This window comes from Chenopodium album, chromosome 12, assembly GCF_948465745.1.
Source record: "Chenopodium album chromosome 12, dcCheAlbu1.1, whole genome shotgun sequence".
Lineage (NCBI taxonomy): Eukaryota > Viridiplantae > Streptophyta > Magnoliopsida > Caryophyllales > Amaranthaceae > Chenopodium > Chenopodium album.
The window spans coordinates 37653762-37676509 of NC_137845.1; the positions used below are offsets into that span (position 1 = coordinate 37653762).

General features: G+C 36.5%; 1 protein-coding gene and 1 long non-coding RNA gene across 2 annotated transcripts; one reads left to right on the forward strand and one right to left on the reverse strand.

Annotated features, from left to right (window-relative positions):
* Positions 1 to 301: 301 nt before the first annotated feature.
* Positions 302 to 4382, forward strand: LOC145572360 (zinc finger protein JACKDAW-like). Its single transcript, XM_081631335.1, has 5 exons — positions 302 to 529; positions 1123 to 1519; positions 2585 to 2853; positions 3589 to 3984; positions 4051 to 4382. The coding sequence occupies exons 1-5, from the start codon at positions 331 to 333 to the stop codon at positions 4380 to 4382; spliced, it is 1593 nt and encodes a 530-aa protein (XP_081487461.1). The 5' UTR covers positions 302 to 330.
* Positions 4383 to 6503: 2121 nt separating this feature from the next.
* Positions 6504 to 8215, reverse strand: LOC145572361 (uncharacterized). Its single transcript, XR_014096806.1, has 3 exons — positions 7846 to 8215; positions 7533 to 7631; positions 6504 to 6716 (listed from the first exon to the last, which is right to left on the reverse strand). It is a non-coding gene; the product is annotated as an uncharacterized LOC145572361 (long non-coding RNA).
* Between the last annotated feature and the right edge of the window lie 14533 nt (positions 8216 to 22748).

A 22748-nucleotide genomic window follows, 5' to 3' on the forward strand; every position in this document is an offset into this window, starting at 1 on the left:
TCGCCTTAATTAGTTAATTCTAGTGATGGTAGTTGTTACCAAGCTAACTATATGTAATAATAATAATAGAAGTATTAAATTATTTTTTGTGCTAGCTTAGTTTTCTTGTTGTTTTGGTATAATCCGAACAGATCATTGAATACTTGATCGAATCGAGTTATTAACTCGACACAGTCCTATTTACACCCAAAATACATACTACTACTAGTATCTTTGTTGCTTTTCTTTCTTACCAGAACTCTTAAATTCTAGTGGTTTTTCTTGGAAGTTAGCTGTTTTTTGTATTTTTTTTTCCTTTGATATAAACTTCCAAAACCCGAGAAAATAACAATGAATTTGCAAGGTATTGGAGATGGTTTTTCTTTACGTTCGTCAATTACAGGATTTCCTCATGAAAGTCTTATTCAACAACCACCACTTCTCAATAACTCTAACCCTAAACCTTCGTCCAATAACAACAACAACAACAATAATAATAGTAATAATCCTCCGGTTTCGAAGAAGAAGAGAAATCTACCAGGAACTCCAGGCAAGTAATTATATCTCATCTCTCTTTCGTTTAACATTTGTTTCTATTGTAACTTGAATTTGTTACTATGACTTTTCCCCTTTTTATTAATAATAGATTACTAGTTTTGATGCAAAGCTACATGTGATTTGATTTATTAAAAGCTTACCTTGAGTTTTGTCTTAGTAATTACTAAAGTATTTCGTTGATTGTTGAAGTAACTTTGCTTAAAATTATAGGAAGAAAAATTACTTGTATTTTCTTATCCTAACTTATAGAGATTCGAGCAACTTTTTGACCAATATGATGGATATATAAGAACAACTTATTTAATATGGATGATGTGTTTTTATTTCTAAACCAACCCATTTTTAGTCAAAAATACACGAAACTACAATCATGTCAATCGTCTAATTTAATCTCAAATATAGATTTATCATACTCTTTACAAATAATTTTTGTTAGACCCTTAATATCAATTTAATTATATGTTTCAACTTTTCAAATAAATATTTTACAAGTAGATGAAACTCATTATTTTTTAATGATTGGATGATTGCTTTTGGTTTGTCACTTAATTCTTAGTATGATTATATCTCGAATTACATGAACAGATCCAGATGCGGAAGTCATCGCTTTATCACCCAAAACACTTATGGCAACAAATCGATTCATTTGCGAAATATGCAACAAAGGATTTCAAAGAGATCAAAATCTCCAGCTCCATAGGAGGGGTCACAATTTACCATGGAAACTACGACAACGAACGAACAAGGAAGTAAAGAAAAAGGTGTACATATGCCCGGAGAAAACATGTGTACACAACGACTCGTCTCGAGCACTCGGCGATCTTACCGGAATCAAAAAACATTTTAGCAGAAAACACGGTGAGAAAAAATGGAAGTGCGAGAAATGTTCTAAAAAATATGCAGTGCAATCAGATTGGAAAGCTCATACTAAGACTTGTGGTACTAGGGAGTATAAATGTGACTGTGGTACACTTTTCTCTAGGTATGTACTAATTAAATTTTATTCTTGGTCTTTCTTGTTTTAGAATATTTTTTTTTGGAAATTTAGTGTAATAAATGTGAAGAATATACTCCCTCCGTCTTCAAAAATTCGACCCTTTTGGCCTAATTTTAGTCCCAAAATAATCGACCTATTTACATTAAAATATTCTCTAATTTGCAATAATACCTATGCAAAGTTAGCTTCTCTATGTAAATTTTGTTTTTCCATATACTTTTATTACTTCGTCTCTCTATTTTTTTGCTAGCCAGGGGCGGATTATTTAAGGGGCTCAGTGGGGCTTGGCCCCTGTTGGATTTGGGAAATTTTTTTGTAGTAAAATGGAGTAAAAGGCTGATATTTGCATGCGCTTAGTCCAATAAGAATGGCCCAATAAATACAACAAGCTAAGTCTCTTTTTATTCACGGAAAACAACCCAATTCCCAAATAATTAAAGTCTGACAACCCACAACCCCATGTCCCCCCCACCCCCACCCTCCTACGGTTACATTTAATATAATTAAGCACTTTTTCCAAATTACATGTCAAAATAACAATTGTTGGCTAAAACCAAACAAATTATCAATATACGGTAATTCGATTGTTTTTTGGTGCAATCAAATTGGTAAGTTATTTTGATTAGTTTTTAGCCAAAAATATTTTATACCCCTTACCATCTATTACAAATTCACATTAAATTTATTAATAATTTTTATAAGCTTATTATATTATATTTTTTTTAAGACATGCATATTGCATACAATTATGTTAGAAAATTTTGGCCCCTGAAACAAAAACCTTCAAGAGACGCCAGTGTTGCTAGCCCCATGTGAATTTCATTTTTCAATATACTTTTACTACTATCTTTTTATTTTCTTAATACGCGCAAAATCAACCCAAAATGGTCGTTCTTTCGAGGACGAAGGGAGTATATACATCTGTTTCATATTATTTGTAACGATTTAATATAAAGTTTGAGTTGGAAATTTCTAATATATAGTTTTTAATAATATAAAACCAAGGTAGTATATTTGTAACGATTTTGGGTTTATGTCATGAATTTGTAGGAAAGATAGTTTTATCACACATAGAGCATTTTGTGATGCCTTAGCTGAAGATAGTGGGAGGACTACTTCATCAATTGTACCTCCAACTCTATGTTTCAAGACTGATAATCCTAATAATAAGACTATAATTGATCATCCTCCTCAACCCGGTTTTTGTCACGAGTTTGTGAGTCAAGAGACACAAGATCATGCTGGTGGAATCTCACCATTTAACTCGCTTTTCCGGCCCGATTTCAACTCCATGGCCGGTGGCAATAGTCTTACATCAGGTTCGTTCAGCTCTCCATTTAAACGCTGTGAATGTTCATGTGTGTATTTTTTTAATAAGCAACTGAAAACATGTGACTTGAAAATATATTAGAGAAAATTTATTCGTATATCTCTATCGTCTGTTGTCATACTATCTATGTAATTGTTAATACTAAATGAGCCTAGCTAATAATTTAACATGGAGTTTAGTATATTTGTCCAGAATTTTAAGTAGCTAAGGCATTGTTTTTCTTCATTTATTAAAATTATAGATATAATCTTTCTTCAATACGGAGTTTAATTTTACAAAATAATTTACTCCTATAGTTCATATTAATTGTTGATGAAATTACAGATATATTTATTAAAATAAACGATATCATTAGATTATTAGATTGATCTAGCAATTTACTAAAATGAACTGACAAATTTGTAACAATTATGAGGGAAAACTTTTTATCAAGGGTTGAAAGTTGTAATTATTGCAGAAGGTTTGACCTTGTACACTAATACAAGTACTATAATACCGTACTTCGTTATAACTTTTTAGTTAAGAACATTTAGTCAAATGGTAAACTTTATATGAACTTGAAAAATTATTACTCCGTATGACTGCATGACTATAATTATAATATAACACATTTTTCAACTAAGGGTTTTCCGGTACGGTAGTGGTACCTGTAAATTTGAATATGAGTAATTTAAATATGAGTGAATCAACTAACTCTAACTAAAATTGTCAATGGAATTTGTAGGTTTCCCTGAGATGGTGCAAATGGCAGCGCAGACTAACCTTTTCGGCTCATCTTCCATCCCCAACTTTATGATGAACAATCAATTTTTATTCTTAGACAGAAATGCTACAACTCCATCCACAACTGCAAGTCTTACCCTATCATCCTTTCCGCCTGCAATGAAGGAAGAAGGAAGAGAAAAAAATAACAAAGCCGGTATGGCTGAAGGCATGAACTCTATATATTCACATGATCAAAATAACTCATCTTCTTCCTCGTCAAACCCTTCAACTCCCATGTCAGCAACCGCGCTCCTACAAAAAGCAGCTCAAATGGGCTCAACAAGGAGTAACCCTTCTTTTCTAGGTACATCTCTTGGAGTCATGACAAGCTCACTGTCTACCAATAACATCACTTGTAATGAGCCACAACAAGTGTACCATATCCCAATTGATCCGACTCATCATCAAGGAAATTTATTAGGCGCCCCAATATCCAATACTGGGGCGTCTGATGTAGGTAGTGGTGGTGGTAGTGGCAGTAGTATTGGTCTAGTTGGGAGCTTAAACATGGGTGCCATGAATGCGACTTCTGTGAGCAACCTTAGCCAATTGATGATGCACTCGAGTGCAAATTCAGTGCACAATACTTCAAACCAGCTTAGTAAGCCCCCTTCTGTCTCAAATGGTCAAACTAGAGACTTTCTTGGCATGGGAGCTGGCGATGGAAGCGGTCGCCCCTTTTCGCCTCAAGACCTTGCTAATTTTGTGTCAATTAGCTCAGCTATGGGACTCAACCATTTTGGTCACAAGTAGTAGCTTTTGATTAGCAACAAGTTATTATGTAGCTATTAAAGAACGTAAGATTAACAACAATCAGGGTAAATGAGGTTGTGCAGTAAGAACTTGTTCAACTCCATCCTGATTGTTGAAAAGAAAAGGTAGGGTCGAAATCTAGCTTGTTGTCCATGCTATATTGCTGCTGTCTTTACATGTTTTTTGATAAGTATATTTTTCCACTTATTATGTAGTCCCTTAGAAATGATACTACTGGCCGGTTATATTTTGGGAGAAAAGTTGATAGTTTTAGCTAAGTACGCCGTAATATTTTTTGTACTCACATTGTACAAAAGTTAAGTATTCAAGTTTTGAAATTCATAACTAAGAGTATGAAAAAAAAAAAAAAAATCACATGCTTCAACTATTATTTAAAACTTTTAATTAATTAATAAGTTGGTCCTGTGATATGATATACTAGCCTCGTGAACCCAAACCGTTAAACCTGACTATTTTAAATCGATCTAAAAAGGAACCGAACCGTTAAAAACCCATTTTTGAAAACCAACCCAACCAAATTTTTTCTAACCCAAAACTGAATTGAATCGAATTTGTGCAAACTGTTAATGACCTAACCCATTATCAAGCCAAACCGTTACGACCCAAAACCGAAAGCAACCCAAACCGATTACGTTTGAACCCGATAGTAACCCAACCCATTTTAAACCGAAAACCGTTTAAATCCGGCAAAATCCGATAAATCTGAATTGTTCCAACCCGTAACCTGTTGTAACTGAACCATTTGTAAACCGTAACCTGTTAGGATCGAACCCTTTTCAACCCGTAACCCATTGAGACTGAACTGCTTATAGCTCGTAACCTATTGAGGGTGAACCTGTAACCCAATATAACTGATGTGAGTCATTTACAACTCGTAACCCAATATGTTTATGATCTGATTCGTTTCAATCCACTATTCGATAAACCTAACTTATTTAAGACTTAACTCGATTATAAATTGGACCTGTTCCTACCCATTACATGATTGACCCAACTCGGTAATAATTTGGCTCGATTTTAATCCGATATGATTTGAACTGAAACCCTCTTCAAATTGGGTAAACCCGTTATCAAACCGACCCAATTCAATCCAAACCGATTATGATCTGAACCAATAATGACCCGACCCAATTTCACTCAATCTGTTTTGAACTGAAGCCCATTTTCAAATCGACCCAATTTAATGCAAACTAATTATAACCTGAACTGATTACAACTCGACCCGATTAGGACCCAACTGGTTTGAACAAACAACCTCTTTAAATTGGCTAAACCCGTTTTTTAACCGATCCGATTTAACTCAAACTGAGTATGATCTAAACCGATTACAACCTGAGTCGATTAGAACCCAACCTGAATAGAAAACCGTAATTAGAAAAATCAAACCGAATTGATCCGATAATTTTCAAAACCAATCCAAACCGACTTGCTAATCATTTCAACTCATTAGAAACTGATCCGTTATAACCCGAAATAGATAAACCCAACCCAAAATTGAACATTTATCCGAATTGACACCCCTAGATGCATGCTATAATTTTAAGAATGAAATACTTTACTATGTATTCAATTTTCTCATTTGTATACATTAAGAAAAAAGATACACTTTAAATACTAAAATTTCGATGAAAAAATGTAATTAAGAAGGGTAAATTTAGGAATAATTGTCAAAAATCAAAGGACATTTCAGGAGTGTTAAAAAAAAAAAAAAAAAAAAAGACCCTTCAATTGTTCTAAAATAAAACAACCTTTAATATTTGAACACTAGTGGAAAAAATGCTATTAGCAACTGGCATGTATGGTTGCTATTGCGGGTGCTACTAATAGTGAATATCATTAGCAACGGGCACTTGTTTATTGCTAATAGTACTTATTCGCAACTGGCATAGTGATACGCCAGTTGCTAATAATACTTATTTGCAACTGGCATAATGGTACGCCAGCTGCTAATTGTACTTATTCGCAATTGGCGCTGTACAAGGCCAGTTGCTAATAGTCTATTTTTTTATTAAAAAATAATAATATTAGCAACTGGCCAAGGATTATGCTAGTTGCGAATAGTCATTTATTTAAATTAAAAAAAATTGCAATTTTGCCAAATTGATATACAAACTATATTGTATACTATTGCTACAATATTTATGTTAATTGTGGAATAAACATTAATTACAAATTAAAAAAAAATTAATTACAACGCTTCTAAATAAACACATCATAAAAGCGTCCAAGAACGACATTTATGAACAACAAAGAGCACTAACACGAACGACATAAATCGACTAGATAAGCCATGCATTTCCCTCCAAAAAAAACCTACGAGAAACAAGAATAGATTAGAGATTCATCTAAACATAATTAAATAACATTCCAAGGCACTCTTTTATTGCTTGGTTGCTAGCTCGACGCCGAGAATTTCTTAGGTGCCTGGGTTCGGCTATCAACAAAAAAAACACAACAAAAATCAAAGTAGAAAGAACTTAGATATATACTCGAATTAATTCTAATGATGAATTGATTACTTAAGACCCTCAAACTGGGATGGATACAGTGGAGACCTTTTGTTGGATGACTTGACAATGGCAATGATAATGGATGAAAACAATGATATGAAGTTTCATGTTATCTAAAGTCAAAGGATCTAAGGGAATTTTCTATTATTCAGCTTAATTTTGCCGTATAGAACCTTAAATATCATCAAACTAAAACGAGATTGTCTTTTAAGTTGAAGAGAATGTGAACATGACCCATGTGTAATGGAAAGAGCAGTAGTGTTGGGTAAGACTTTATGAAATTAGAATAAAATACGGAGTGATACCCTTGAGAACATCTCATTCTGAAACACTAAATAAATCAATACCCCATATTACTAAAAGAGAATGCATTGAGGGATTGCAAGCTAAAAACTGCTAAGACCTCTATTTTTAATTTTCCATTTGGAATGAGCACAGACTCCAATAGCTACAACACATGGTCTTAAAGAAAGGTGACAATGACCAGTTTTACATCAATTTAAGGGAAAAAAAATAAAAAAATAAATCGACAGATCTTGCATGAACAGAGAATCGAAAGTAGCATATTATAGAGGAAGAGATTTAAAGTAGTAGATTATAGAGGAGAAAATGAGTATACCTTAATAAAGAACCCACCGAGATCATATCATATACTGTAAATCTTAATTACCAGCAGCTCTCATGTTGCCTTTCCCACATTCCTCTTGCTTCTTTGAATCTTTCACAAAACTCACAAAAAAAAAATCAATAAAAACAGTACAATTGGAATTACCCATTTTTTATTACAACCCAGAAGCATAATTATGCAAATAAATTATTAAGATTAAAATCCACAAAATATTGAAAAAAAAAACCCACATTAAATTGAAGAACCCTAACAATTTACTAATTCACATACAAAAAATCATACATCAGTGTAATAAATCAATTACCTGTTATTCGAAATAGTGATAAGAACATCCTAAACATCTGGATTAGAGCAAGGGAGAAGCTGTGCAGCGATTTTAGAACCGTATACAGTTGCAAATTGATGAAATCGCCAAACCCTAGATGATGAACAACATCAACAATAGTAGTGAGCAAATCTCTTGACAATTTCGAATATCAACACAGAAAAACAAAGATTGATTCACAAGAATTAAAACCCCCAAAATCTAAATTAGTTTCGAATCAAGATTCATAAGAATTAAAACCCCCAAAATCAGCATATCTTGAACAAATAGAGAAGACAAATTATCAATTTATTAGCATATCTAGAACGAATTGAGAAGACGAATTATAGAGAAAAAGAATGAAAAAATGTTGGGAATTCAGGCCACAAAATCAGAATTATCAGCCCTAAGGGCCTGTTCACATTTACTTAATTTCAGTTCAGTTCAATTCAGTTTAGCTCCAATCAGTTCAGTTCAGTTCTAATCAGTTCAGTTCAGTTCAGCTCTTAATTTCTCTCTCACATAAAATATTCATTTCAGCTCAATTCAGTTTAATTCAGTTCAGTTCAGTTCAGTTCCAATCAGTTCAGTTCAGTTCAGCTCAATTCAGTAAATATGAACAGGCCCTAAGTGTAGACGAAGAACGAAGGAGGAAAGAGAGTGACATTGGAGGAGAGAGATGCTGTAGAAATAAAAAGCAAAAAATGTACTTTTAGTAGTGGGCGTTTAAACGCCAGTTACAAGTATTTGATAAAATATTAATTTGACTAGTATTTGTAGCGGGCATAAAATAAGGAGGTTGCGAATGGAAATTTTAATTTTAAATTAGAAATTATTAGTAATGTATAATCTATGTCAGCTGCGAATACTATAATATTTGCAATTGACATTAAATTGGCCAGTTGCTAATATAAATATTAACTTTTACACACCAATTATTAGCAATGCTCATAACTATGTTAGTTGCTAATAACATAGTATTTGTCACCAACATTATATTAGCCAGTTGCAATTACTATTTTAGTAACTAACATATTGAATGTCAGTTGCTAATAGGGTGCTGCTAATAGCATTTTTTTCCACTAGTGGAATCTGCTCAAAATAGAACACAAAACTGGTAATAACTTGTTTAATAGGTTACACCAAGCACATATTGCATTGTGATTACACTACAAGAAAATTTAGCAAATTGTGACACAATTGTTATGACGCTTTTGAAAAGGGTAGCTACTTATTTTATGCGCCAAAATATTAATTGCACGTAATGACGCTTTTTTTAAGACAAAATCTATTTTCGACTCTTTAAAATGTCACTATATTGAAAATGAACATGTGGCACATAACTCTCAATTACAAAGCCCACTGAACTAAAAAAATTTCACACCTTAAAAATTGTTAAATCTCCGCTCAACTATACTCTCCCACGTCCCACCTTCTCTTTTAATTCCTACAAATTCTGAACCCTAATATTATTTTCTCGTCATCTCGGACTGGCGGTTGCGTAGTTCTTCAAGATTTCATTTTTTCTTTTTTCCACCATCAAAATTCTTCGCAGTGGTACTCCTCTCACTCTCGATCTCTCTTATAAATCATCAATAATGATTGTAGTTTAATCTCTTAATTTATTGAGTTTGAACTAATTTAATTGACACAATTTTTGTCACACCCCAATAATTCTCTCTTTAAACCAGTGAATACCTTTAATAAAATGTAAGAGAATTACTGATGTGTTACCGCTATACGTTAAAATGTTAAGGCAAATACATAATTTAGTGATGGAAAAACTAGCTCAGTTGTAATAAAGTTTCAAAACCAATAAACTAAACCAAATTAAGTCTTACAAGTTGGAATCATCAAGGCCTTTATTCAAAACCCAATTATCAAAGTAGTAAATAAATCAAACCAGAGTTTAAGTAACTTCAATGTTCATGCAAGAAATATACCACAAGTAGTAACCTAACTCGATCTCCACTCAATTTCCCATCACTTGATGCAAGTCCAACTATGCAAACACATGTGATTAATCTGCTCCATAATAATACAAGTGTAAAAATTGGATCATCACAGGGTCATTGAAAGACGAAGGCCATGACAAGAAAACGCACGCAAAAGCACGCAATCAGCAAAGGTGGGTACATACAAGCAACAAAGTATTACAATAAAAATTCCTAGCATGCTACTAATTATCAAACAACACCCAAACAATTTACTTATTAACTTAATCACATGATTCAACTATTTACACTACTAAGACTTTTCTAATTAATATTAATTATTTCATTTCGTTTTATTCATTGGATTAAGCAATAAACAAGGTTGTCTCCCCATGCTGCAATTAGGAACATCAATAAAATAAAAACTTCATTCCTCCTTTCAAAAATATCAATAAACATCCAAAAACAGACGGGCGCGACTACATGACCATAGCTAGTATGAGATCTCATCTAACTCCTTATTGTTTTAAAAAGTATTTGAAAACAAGAGACTCGTAGATCAGACAACCTCTAAAAAGTACACGGATTATACCCCGTGAACCTCAACCCTAGTTTGTCAAAACTCTAAATGTGTACAGATCTTGAGTTTATCTTGGTGGTATCTCCTTGTGTGCCTTTGAGCCTCATTTTGCTTTTGCTGTTGCTCTCCCTAATAGTTTATTCAAAGCGGTTTCGTTCGGTAAAGTCTATCCCCCCTAAGTGTCGCTTGAGTTTTTCTAGGGTTCTAAAAGGAGCGCTTGATAAGGTGATTGGCAAGTCTGATGACATCGCTTGTTAAGTTCAATTGCTTATGTTATCTCTCTGTGTCCTTAAAACCTTTTATTCGAGGAGTAGTCGAGAAAGTTCTTCGGGTGTCAGGCGACAGCGGCAGTAAGAGAGTATCATCGATGCTATTCGTTCTTGGTGTGATCCTGGTGCTTCCGTGCAACTTGCACTAGTAGAAAAAACCAATTTGGAAGCCCTAAATTGGAAGCGGTTTTTCAATTCCGCTTCCAAAAACCCACAAAAACCCTCCAAAAAAAAACAAAGATTTGCAAAGGGAAGCGGTTTAAACCGAACCGCTTCCATAAATTAAAAGGGAAGCGGTTCAAACCGCTTCCTTTTAAAAAAAATTTGCCGCCCAACACAAAACCAGCTCTTTGTTTTTCGATCTACCTCCTCTCATTTTTCATTCCAAATTCACATTTCCCTCCACTCCTCTCATACTTTCGTTCCCCTCTCATTTCAGTCCTTCTCATTTTTCGAGACTCCACCACCACCACTCTTACTCTATTCATGGGTGTTGCTGCTGGTCGTGGTTGTTGCTGCGGGGTTGCTGGTGCTCGTAGGTGGTTGCGGGGGTGTTGTGCTGTGGTGGAGCTAGTCGTGTTGCTGTGGTTGTTGCTGTGGTGTTGCTGCATGTAGGTGGGTTGCTGTAGCCAGAAGCTGGTGGTGTTCGTGGTGTTGCTGCTCGGGTTTGATGTTGGCGTTCACCTCTCCTCCCTGCCATAAGTACCTAGTACCACCACTACACCTCCCCTCTCTCACTCCACATTCCTTCTCTTTCTCACTCTCAAATTAGGGTGAGTTGTTGCTCAATTTTACTTTCATTTGATATAATTGTTTGTTTATTCCAAACTTAAAAGTTAGGGTTTCAAATTTAGTTAACACAATTTTTACTTAATTGTTTGTTTATTTCATATTGTTAATTTTTTGTTTAATTGTTTACATGTTACATATTTATATGTTGTGTGAATTAAAGTAGCTTTAAAGTAATTTTATTGAATATATTACTTGTTAGTTAACTAGTTAGTTTGTTAAAATTTGTTAGTAAAATATAATTTATGAATGGATTGTTATGAATGAATGTATGGATTGTAAAGTAACATTAGTTTGCTTGTAGTTACTCTAATTAGCACTATATAAATGAATGAACTTGTGTATTGTTGAATGTCAAATAAATGCAAATTATTGAATGCTTGCATCATCATTTGCCTAGATACCCGTTCGAGTCTTTCTTATTAGGAGAAAGTCTTGAATAGTCCCCGGTTGGGACTGTTCTTGGACGTTTGATCTCACTTAGGTAGTGAATGTATGTCTCTTTTTCAATTTTAAGGATTATCCTGGCTTATCATTTTCCCACCTTGTTCTCTGGGTGCATATGTAGGTAAGTTATTACCTACATAGTGTACTTGGAGAACTGGGGGGGGGGGGGGAAATGCTGCCGAATTTTCCCTAAAATTGGAAAGTTGACATACATTCACTAGTGAGATTAAACGTTCAAGGATGGGTTAGGTTGGAGTGATAAGGACCTTTTTGGAGCATTCATTTTTACGCAATATGAATGATATATATGGATTGTACTCTGATTGAGATCATAAATGTGTTGGTATGCTTAATCATATATGTATTGGTATGCTTAAAGGCAGTTTAAAACGTCGATGGATCGCGGTTGGATGTATGGTAAACGTGATACATTGGAATTCTTTAATGGTGTTGAAGAGTTTTGCAAGACTGCTTCACAATATCAGCTCAGAACGGGTGTCAATGCCCTTTATTGCCCTTGTGTGAATTGTAATAATGTCACATTGGTCGATAGTGTTGATACTATCATGGTTCATGTACAATGTCATGGGTTTAGGCCTCAATATCATGTGTAGGTTTGGCACGGTGAAAAGGGGTCTTATAGAGAGAATGTTGTTGGAAATGATACGCATGATAAAAGTGCCAAGATTTGTGTAGAAGATGAATATGGGACTGATGATGGTGGAGATGGGGATGAGGGGAGGGATGAGATCGAGGATGGTGGCGTTGATCACTTGGATGAGATGATGCATGATGTTGAAGGTGACTTCAGGGACCGGTCCGATGTATTTGAGTCCTTATCAGAGGCTGCCAAAAAGCCTTTGTATCCCGAGTCCAAAAAATACAAAAAACTCTCGGCCGTGCTAACACTTTTTAACATTAAGTCAAAGCATAAGTGGAGTGACACTAGTTTCACTTCTTTGTTGACTGCGTTATGTGACATGTTGCCAGAAGGGAATGAACTTTCTAATTCCTACTATTATGCAAAGAAACTCATGTGTCCATTTGGTTTGGAGTATAAAAAGATTCATGCATGTCCTAATGATTGTGTTCTGTATCAAAATGAATATGAAGAGTTAGAAGAGTGTCCACGTTGCGGTAAGTCGCGTTACAAGCAAACAAGCTGCAATGCTGGGATGAAGGGACCTCCTGCTAAGGTGTTGTGGTATCTTCCCATTATTCCAAGGTTTAAGCGTCTATTTCCAATTCCAAAAGACGCTAAGAACTTGAGATGACATGTAGAGGGAAGAAAGAAAAACGGTTTGTTAAAGCATCCGGCCGACTCTCCACAATGGAAGAACATTGATATGAAGTTTAGGGCATTTGGTGATGAAGTAAGAAATTTAAGGCTTGGGTTGTGCACGGACGGTATGAATCCATTTGCCACTCTTAGTACCAAACATAGGACATGGCCGATTCTTTTAGTGATCTACAATTTGCCTCCATGGTTGTGCACGAAACGCAAATACGTAATGCTTTCACTTTTGATAACGGGGCCAAGGCAACCTGGAAACAACATTGATGTTTACCTTGAGCCCCTTGTTGATGATTTGAGAAAGATGTGGGACGAAGAGTTTTCGTTTATGATGCCCATAAGAACGAGATGTTCCTATTGCGTGCAGCCTTGTTGTGGACCATTATTGATTTTCAACTTGTGATACTAGCTTCCATTATTGCACCGAACACATAAATGGGAAAGAGAAAACCCGAGGCAACAAACCAACTGTATGATGAACCCGAGGCATAGTCCGAGGTAGCTGCACCTGAGACAGCTGCACCCAGGACAGCTGCACCCGAGACAGGGTTGGAGATGTGGAAGACGAGGAAGAATATGATGCGTTTGATGATTCTCCCCTTTCACTGCTCCCAGAGTTGATATAGCAAATGATGTAGACAATGATGCAAATTATATTCGATGTGACCACAACGAGGGAATACCCGAATGAGGTACTTTATTTTTGCATTTTAGAACTTAATTTGCTCTTACAATCTTATTTGGGCATGAAATCAAGTACTTGTAAGCAATTTCAACTTGTGATCATTGTAAGAACCTCATTTGGGCCATTTTGAACTTATTTCGCTTCTAGAAGCTTGTTATTGCATTAAAACAATTACTTGTGATCATTTTGGACTTATAAAGATGTTATGTATGCCAATTATGAGTTAGAAGCTCAACACATTGATGAGGTATCGATTTATTTTATTATTTTTTTTTCCGTTCGATCGATACTAGCTTCCGTTATTGCACCGAACACATAAATGGGAAAGAGAAAACCCGAGGCAACAGACCAACTATATGCTGAACCCGAGGCATAGTCCGAGGTAGCTGCACCTGAGACAGCTGCACCCAGGACAGCTGCACCCGAGACATCGGCACCCGAGGCAGCTGCACCCAGGACACCTACCCAGGCAGCTACACCCAGGACACCTACCCAGGCAGCTGCACCAATAGCCCAGGCACTTGCCCAGGCAGCTGCAGCAGCAGCCAAGGCAGGGCTGCCCATGGCAGTTGTAGCAGCAGCCCAGGCAGGTGCCTAGGCAGGTGCAGCAGCAGCCAAGGCAGGGCTGCCAAGGCAGCTGCAGCAGCAGCCCAGGTACCTGCCCAGGCAGCTGTAGTAGCAGTCGAGGCAGCTGCTGCATCGCCGCCGGGGAGTGGCCAAGGTGATTCTTGTGAATGTGTTTACCTTTCGTGAATTTGGTTAATTTTTGTGAACTTAGTGCGTAAGTTTTGCTAAAATTGGTTAATAACTCATTTTAATATTTTTTGTGCCTTACACGATGGAAATGCATCCTTAAACTTACTAAAATGCTATTTTCATGTGATTATAAACCTTAGACACCTAGTACTAGGTAATATTGACATGTTATGAGAAGGAAACACTTCATTTGATAAGAAATGTAGAAAATGGGCAAAGTAGAAGTCGTATAGGCTTTATATGGGCCATTTTGGATGGAATGCGTCCTAAAACTTAGTAAATTGCTATTTTTGATGTGATTTCAAACATTAGACACTTACGATTAGGTAATATTGACAAGTTATGAGAAAAAACACTTCATTTGATAAGAAATGTAGAAAATGGGCATAATAGAAGTCACATAGGCCTTATATGGGCCATTTTGGATTGAATGCGTCCGAAACTTAGTAAATTGCTATATTGGTGTGATTTCAAACATTAGACACTTAATACTAGGTAATATTGACATGTTATGAGAAAGAAACACTTCATTTGATTAGAAATGTAGAAAATGGGCATAGTAAAAGTCGTATAGGCCTTATATAGGCCATTTTGGATGGAATGCGTCCTAAAACTTAGTAAATTGCTATTTTTGGTGTGATTTCAAACATTAGAAACTTAAGACTAGGTAATATTGACATGTTATGAGAAAGAAACACTTCATTTGATAAGAAATGTAGAAAATGGGCAAAGTAGAAGTCGTATAGGCCTTATATGGGCCATTTTGGATGGAATGCATCCTAAAACTTAGTAAATTGCTATATTGGTGTGATTTCAAACATTAGACACTTAATAATAGGTAATATTGACATGTTATGAGAAGGAAACAATTCATTTGATAAGAAATGTAGAAAATGGGCATAGTAGAAGTCGTAAAGGCCTTATATGGGCCATTTTGGATGGAATAGGCCTTATATGGGCCATTTTGGATGGAATGCATCCTAAAATTTAGTAAATTGCTATATTGGTGTGATTTCAAACATTAGACACTTAAGACTAGGTAATATTGACATGTTATGAGAAGGAAACACTTCATTTGATTAGAAATGTAGAAAATGGGCAAAGTAGAAGTCGTATAGGCCTTATATGGGCCATTTTGGATGGAATGCGTCCTAAAACATAGTAAATTGCTATATTGGTGTGATTTCAAACATTAGACACTTAATACTAGGTAATATTGACATGTTATGAGAAAGAAACACTTCATTTAATAAGAAATGTAGAAAATGGGCAAAGTAGAAGTTGTATAGGCCTTATATGGGCCATTTTGGATGTAATGCGTCATAAAACTTAGTAAATTGCTATATTTGATGTGATTTGTCAATGCATGACATACAAGTTTGTGAAAGAAACATTTTTTTAACTTTTTCATGTCATACGCATGATATACTGATATATAATAATGGTTGGTTGATTATTTTTCCAAAGGTTTGCAAGATTCAAAGGGAAGGCCCGTTAACAAGCAACGAAATCAATGAAATTCGCCACATGTGGGCTTTTTTCGTGACATTTGATGGCATCTACTGAGATCGAGCTAGTTTAGATTACTTGTGAACATTATTTTATTAGTTATTTTTTAAATGTTATTATGTCAATTATATATTAACGTTAATAACTTATAATTAAATAGTACTTTTAATTAAATATATTAATGATGTTACTCATTTTGATATTTATGATAATTACATGTTATTTGTATTTTTGTTGTATTTAATATTAATTAATAATAATATTAATAATAATTAATATATATTATTATTAAATAGTAATATTATTATTATTGTCACAGGTCACTAATATAATTATTATATAATTATTATAAATAATAAATTAAAAAAAAATTCAAAAGGGAAGCGGTTTGGCGCCAAAACGCTTCCCATTACCCTTACCATAATGCTGCCAAAATTCCAAAAGGGAAGCGGTTTGGCGCCAAAACCGCTTCCCTTTCACCCAAAAAGGGAAGCGGTTTGAACCGCTTCCTTTTCTAAAGCCTAAAGGGAAGCCCCCCAAGCCGGAGCGGTTCAAAACCGCTTCCCTTTTAAGGGTTTGAACCGCTTCCAAATTGGTTTTTTCTACTAGTGTTGTGTGGGACACGTTGGTTGATGTGTCTCCACCTTTGTTTGAGGACCATGATTTGTCCGGGCATAATATTAAGCAGTGTAAGAGAAATATTTCTAACGGACATTACACTGCTGTGGTTAGGGTTCTTTCGTCTTCTGGTCTTGCTCCTTACAATGATGCTACTCTTTCATATTTGCAAGCGAAGCACCCTACCTTTCTGGCTGCTATCTTACTGGATATTCCTGTTGATCAGCACCTTATTGCTACTCCTACTGTTGTTTTGGACCAGATTAAGGGTTTTCCATGAAGTATGTCATACGGTAGAGACGACTTGCGCGCTTAACACCTTTTGGATTGCTTGAGTGGTGCTATAGTTGCTATTTCGGATGAGTTGGTGGACTCTATTACGTAGGTGGTTAATCTTTTTCTCGCTAAGAAAAGTCCTGCTGAGCTGGGAGAATACATTGCTAGTGCTCCTCTTACACCACTTGTTAAGCCTGGTGGTGGTATTCGGCCTATTGTTGTGGGTACCGTTTGGAGGCGTCTGGTTTCAAAGGTTGGGGTTGCTTTAATTGGTCCATGTCTGGGAAGCTATCTAGGAGGTCTTCAGTTTGGTGTTGGGGTGCTGGCGGGTGGTGAGGCTATTCTTCATGTTGTTAATCGTTTGTTTGAGGCGCGTGGTGGTGATGTTGACCTCTCTATGTTGTTGGTGGATTTTTAGAATGCTTTTAATTTGGTTGACCGTTTGGCTTTGTTGCGTGAGGTTCGTCTCCGTTTTCCATCTCCCTTGCGATGGGTTGAATTCTGTCATTCTTCTCCAGCTAGGCCGTTTTATGGGGAGCATACCTTATGGTCATGTCAGGGAGTGCAATAGGGTGATCCTCTAGGCCCTTTGCTTTTTTTGCTTTGGTTCTTCATCCGTTAGTGTGACAAATTAGGGATTCTTTTGACTTATGTTTGCAAGCTTGGTATTTAGATGACGACACAATTATTGGTGACACCTTAGTAGTAGGAAAGGTTTTGGAGTTAATTTTGGCAGAGGGACCTCGTCTCGGACTCCATGTGAACGTTTTGAGAAAACGGAAGTTTTTTGGCCCTCGGAGGACCCTCGTAGCCGTCTCGTCGATGTCTTTCCTCTAGATATTGGTTGTCCTCTGCATGATGTTAAGTTGTTGGGTGGTCCTGTTAGTGCGGATTCCTCTTCTATAGTGTGCTTGTTTCGCAGAAAGTGTCGAAGACCATTGTGCTAATAGATGCTGTTTCTAAGCTTGATGATCCCCAATGTGAGTTGTTACTACTTCGTGCGTGTATTGGAGTTTTAAAACTCTTGTCCCCCTCGTCTTTTTAAAGCTGCCTAGATTTCTTTTGATGTGGCCCTTCGGGCATCTTTAGGTGTCCCCCTGGTTTTGGTGATTGGCAATGGCTTCTTGCCACCTTGCCTTTTGCTTATGGTAGACTGGGTGTTTATTCAGTAGGTGATGTTTGGCACTATGCTTTCCTTGCATCGCGTTTGCAGTCTACTGGTCTTTAGGCTACGCTTCTTCGCAATTTTGGTACTGTTGGACCGGGATCGGCCTTCGATGATGCTCTTAGTTTTTTTCATAGGACTGTGGAGACCGACCTTATGCGTGACCCTAGTGAGATCGCTGCCCCCAAACTCATGAAGAAATTGGCAGATATATATTTCACAAAGGTTATTGCTTCTACAACATCCAATCTCTCCTTATCTCCGCGTCAGGTTGCCTTATGGAAATCCCAGCAAGGAGATTACTCTTCTGCCTGGTTGTGGGCGGTCCCAGTATCGGGTTGGGTCAGAATATGAATGGTAAGGCTTACCGTTCAGTTCTTTTTTAGAGATTGGGTGTTCCATTGTTCTCGGTTTCGACACCGTGTTCTGCTTGCTCAAGGGTTTTCGATGAGGATATATTTGGTGATCATGCAGTGTCCTATTCTGGGATGGTGGGTATTAAACATTGGCATAATGTTGTTCGCGACACCCTTGTTGATATTTGTTTTCGGTCCGGGATTTCTGCGAGAAAGGAGGGTAATGTTGTGTTGACTGGAGGCAACGATGTGGCTCTTCGACCTGCAGATGTGTTGCTTTATTCATGGGATAGAGGCCTTGATGTGTGTGTTGACTTGACGGGGTCTTTTCCTTTGACACAATCAGGGTTGTCTGACTTTGTTGCTAGTCGTGTTGTGTTGGCTGCTGCTCAGCGGAAACGGGACAAGTATGGGGCGCGTTGTAGGGCTATTGGTTATGGTTTTCTTCCCTTCTCCTTTTCTTCATTGGGGGAATTAGAAAAGGATGCTGTTGTGTTGCTGAAGCGGGTTCAGGCATTTGCAGGAACTCAGGATATAGGTGCTCGTGTAGCTGATCTTCAGTAGGATCGGGTTCACTATAGCTAGAGGAGTGGGGGCCCAGATTGTATCTCAACTCCCCACAAATTTCTTGTAACTCGATTGACTGTGTAGGTTTTTTTTTATAATAATAATAATAATAATAATAATAACAATAATAATAATAATAATAATAATAATAATAAAATAATAATGATAATAATTTGTCAAAATAAGCAAACCTTTGCTCGGTCTTTCCAAAAAAGGAAAACCTTTTGATTAACTCAAAATAAATCGACTTTTAATTATAAGGTATCTTCCAAAAATAAGTAATGACCGATTGGCTGTTGGGTTAATCGGTTGTTTGGTTGATAATGCCACGTGTTACAACATAATTGGTTTATTTTATAATTTTAATTGGCTAATGCTAATTATTTCAATTATAATTAAATAAACAAAAAACAAGACCTTACCCCCACCGCAGATAACTGTCCCTGCCATCGCTCACTCCCCCACCGATGTCCTCCTCCCACAATCATCCCTCTCTCCTCCGCCTTGTCCCTTACCCCCTCCTACCCCGACCACCACCCATCTCTCCTTCTCCTTACCCCTTTCCCAACCTCTCACAAATCCCCCTCCCCCTTTACTTTCTGTCACAGAGTAACCCCCCACCCAACTCCCCTTTCTCTCACAAATCATCCCCTACTGTCCTCTCCTATCTCTTGCAGACCATCCCCCACCCTAACACCCTCCATTAACAAGCGACGAGTGTAGTACTGTGGCTGATTACACTACCATTGTGTAATTGTTGTTGTTACCAATTGTAGGAGTGATTAAATGGTTGATTACGGTGGTTTAGAGTTGGCGATAAGAGTAATTTTTGTTCTTGATTATGCAATTGATGGTGGTGGCTCGGTGTTATGCACCATAGAAAGGTGTGAATTGTGGGCTGAAAGAGGATAGATAGGCGTTGCGGGTATTTTTGGTTGTTGTCCGCGTTGCTATAGCGATGGCATGGCTGGGCATAGGTGGCCATTTAGGGGCTACTGTAGTTGTACGTTATGGAGTGATGAGAAGGTATTTGGGTTGTGTTGGGAGAAGGAGAAGAAGAGATGGGTGGTGGTGGGAAGGATTCACCAGAGGGGGGAAGGGGCAGGGGCAGTTATGCGGTGGTGTGCTTGCACTCTTGCAATGGATGGCCAAATGGGGGTGGTAGTGGTAGGGGTATTATAGACACCTAAATATGTCTCTCCAAAACCAAACCCAATGATGAACAACCTTTTATCGCCATTATTGGCCGGGTCGAGTATGTAATCTCGAGAGTGCTTAAAATCCATATTCAGTCCACAAATCAGTTCCGCATTAATTCAAACATAGTCCAACTCACATTTCAGCCCAAACCCTTTATTGTATTAATTAATTAAGCTGCATGATTAATAAATATTAAAACCCTAAATCTAAAAAAGTCCGAAGCACCGTAACAACGCCTAATTTATCACGTGCTTAATTCTTAATAAAAAAAGATAAAATGAATTTAGACCGAATTCAGGAAAACCTTTTTGTCGCGACATGGCACTGCGCCGTGTCACGTCAATCTCTACCATGTCATGGCAATTCTGCCATGACGCAACAATTTTCTAGGGTTTCTATGGGCGCTCTTCAATTCTAGGGTTCCGTGCTTCACCTGCCCTCATTTTGCTGGTTTCTCCAGTTTCGGGGCACCAAATAATTCTCTATCTCTCTCTCTCTCTCTCTCTCTCTCTCTCTCTCTCTCTCTCATACTCTAGCCTAAATACTAGCATTCCCTATTCTCTCATCATACATCTCTTAAGCACTCCCCAAAGTCCATGCGACACCCAAAGTTCCATATACTTAAACCTAGGTGTGAAAGGTAGAATTGACTGAAGGTTTGAACCAAATCAACTCTACTTTTATTTAATTTAATTTAAATTTGATTTATATATTGAAGTTACTAACAATTTATTCATGATGTACCAATTTAAAGAAGCACGTAACGTGAGTAATTGATTCACCTAAATTACTCTTATTTTTATTCTTGTTGCTAAGTATCATTATTAAGATTATTATTATGATTTGATTTAATTTGACTAACGTTATCATGGATAAATTGAATATAACGCCTAATAAGATAATTTGGACGATCAGTTTAGGTTCCTTTTTAACTTGTTGTTAATTGAAGTGATCACTATATTTTAGAATTATATGTTGCATTAATATCAAACCAATTTAGCCTAACATAGTTTGATGCAAATTGAATCTTTGATTGTATGCCTTTGAGATCGCAGGAAATACTTTTCACTATAAAAATCGAGTAGAGGCCAATACCAGCGAATGTGACTCCATGACTCACTTCGTACCATCATTCCCGATCCTCCTTTTGTGGTTGCGAACCATATGGAGTTAGTAATCTCATGGATTATGAATGGGGTGTAACCTTCACGGTTCAATGGTTATCGTTGTCCCTTATTCGTGGTTACCTTTTAATGATCTGTGAACAGTTTACAAGTTCCTTAAGAACTTGTTGGCGGCTCCCCTACTTTTCTTTGTCCTTAATAATTTCCCTAATCGTATGTCTATCCCACTTCCTAAGAGTGATAAACATATTAACATCATGCTTAAGTAGGCGCGCTTCGAATGAAGCCTACAGATATTTTTTTTTAATATTTATTGAAATAATAATTTTTATGAAAAAGGAAATTAAAATTTTACTGGTTGGGAAGGTTGTAGGTCATTTGACCTTTTTAAAGAAAACACTCCTTATAAGTCAACTTATTTTGAGTTAATCAGTTGGTTTGCTTATTTTGGGAAGACCAAGCAAAGGTTTACTTATTTAAAAAAAAAATTCGATTAGATAAAGAAACAAATTAAAATATCCTAAATATGATAATAAATAATTATTAATAAAATCCTAGACATCATACTAAACAAGATTAATACTACTTCCATTAAATGTTATGTGCAACTTTGGAGGGGTAGTGGTTACAAAGGCAAAACTTAAGGGGCAGAGATTATGGAAAGTTGATTAAAGTAATTAAAGGAAGAGAAGAGAGAAAGTAGGATCCGCCCACTTGCAAATTGGTGGGGAAATCTGCTACTTTAAGGAGGGACTTGTTTTCCCTCCCAAATTTTCACCAAAAATTCAAATTGGTTGAATTTTTGGGTGTGTTTTCATTTGCTATATTTGCTAATTTTGGGCTATATTTGCTATAAAAAATTCGAATTGGTTGAATTTTTGGGTGTGTTTTCATCACATAATTCATCACGTAACTCATCTTGACCCTCAGTCTTCCTCAATTTCTCTTCCTCATCAATTCTTTTAAGAACCTTCCCTAAAGCCTTATAAGTCGTGCAAGTGCAGTAGGGATCAAACTCACTAAATTTGTAGAATTGATGAGGAAAAGAAGAGTTCGTCTCAATGGATTGAACGAGGGAGATAATCAAATTACCCTTACCTTCATCATCAATGGCCAGGTACGCTTCGTGGAGGGGTTCAAGAATAACCATATTGTTGGGGGACTCGATTTGTCAAAGATCGGAAGAATCAACGACAAATCTGAACTGAGAGAATGAAGAAAACGAAGGATGAATAGGAGAGAGAAAATAGAGGATCTTGAACTAGGTTTCATTTGGAGAATGAGAAAAGGGAAACCTAGTCATCTCAATTAAATTGGGTGGTTGGGAAGATAAG

Excerpts from the sequence above, each read along its gene's own strand:
- LOC145572360 (XM_081631335.1), top strand. The coding sequence starts at position 331 with ATGAATTTGCAAGGTATTGGAGATGGTTTTTCTTTACGTTCGTCAATT. Across the intron at positions 530-1,122 it reads AAATCTACCAGGAACTCCAG|ATCCAGATGCGGAAGTCATC; the intron begins GCAAGTAATTAT and ends TTACATGAACAG. Across the intron at positions 1,520-2,584 it reads TGTGGTACACTTTTCTCTAG|GAAAGATAGTTTTATCACAC; the intron begins GTATGTACTAAT and ends ATGAATTTGTAG.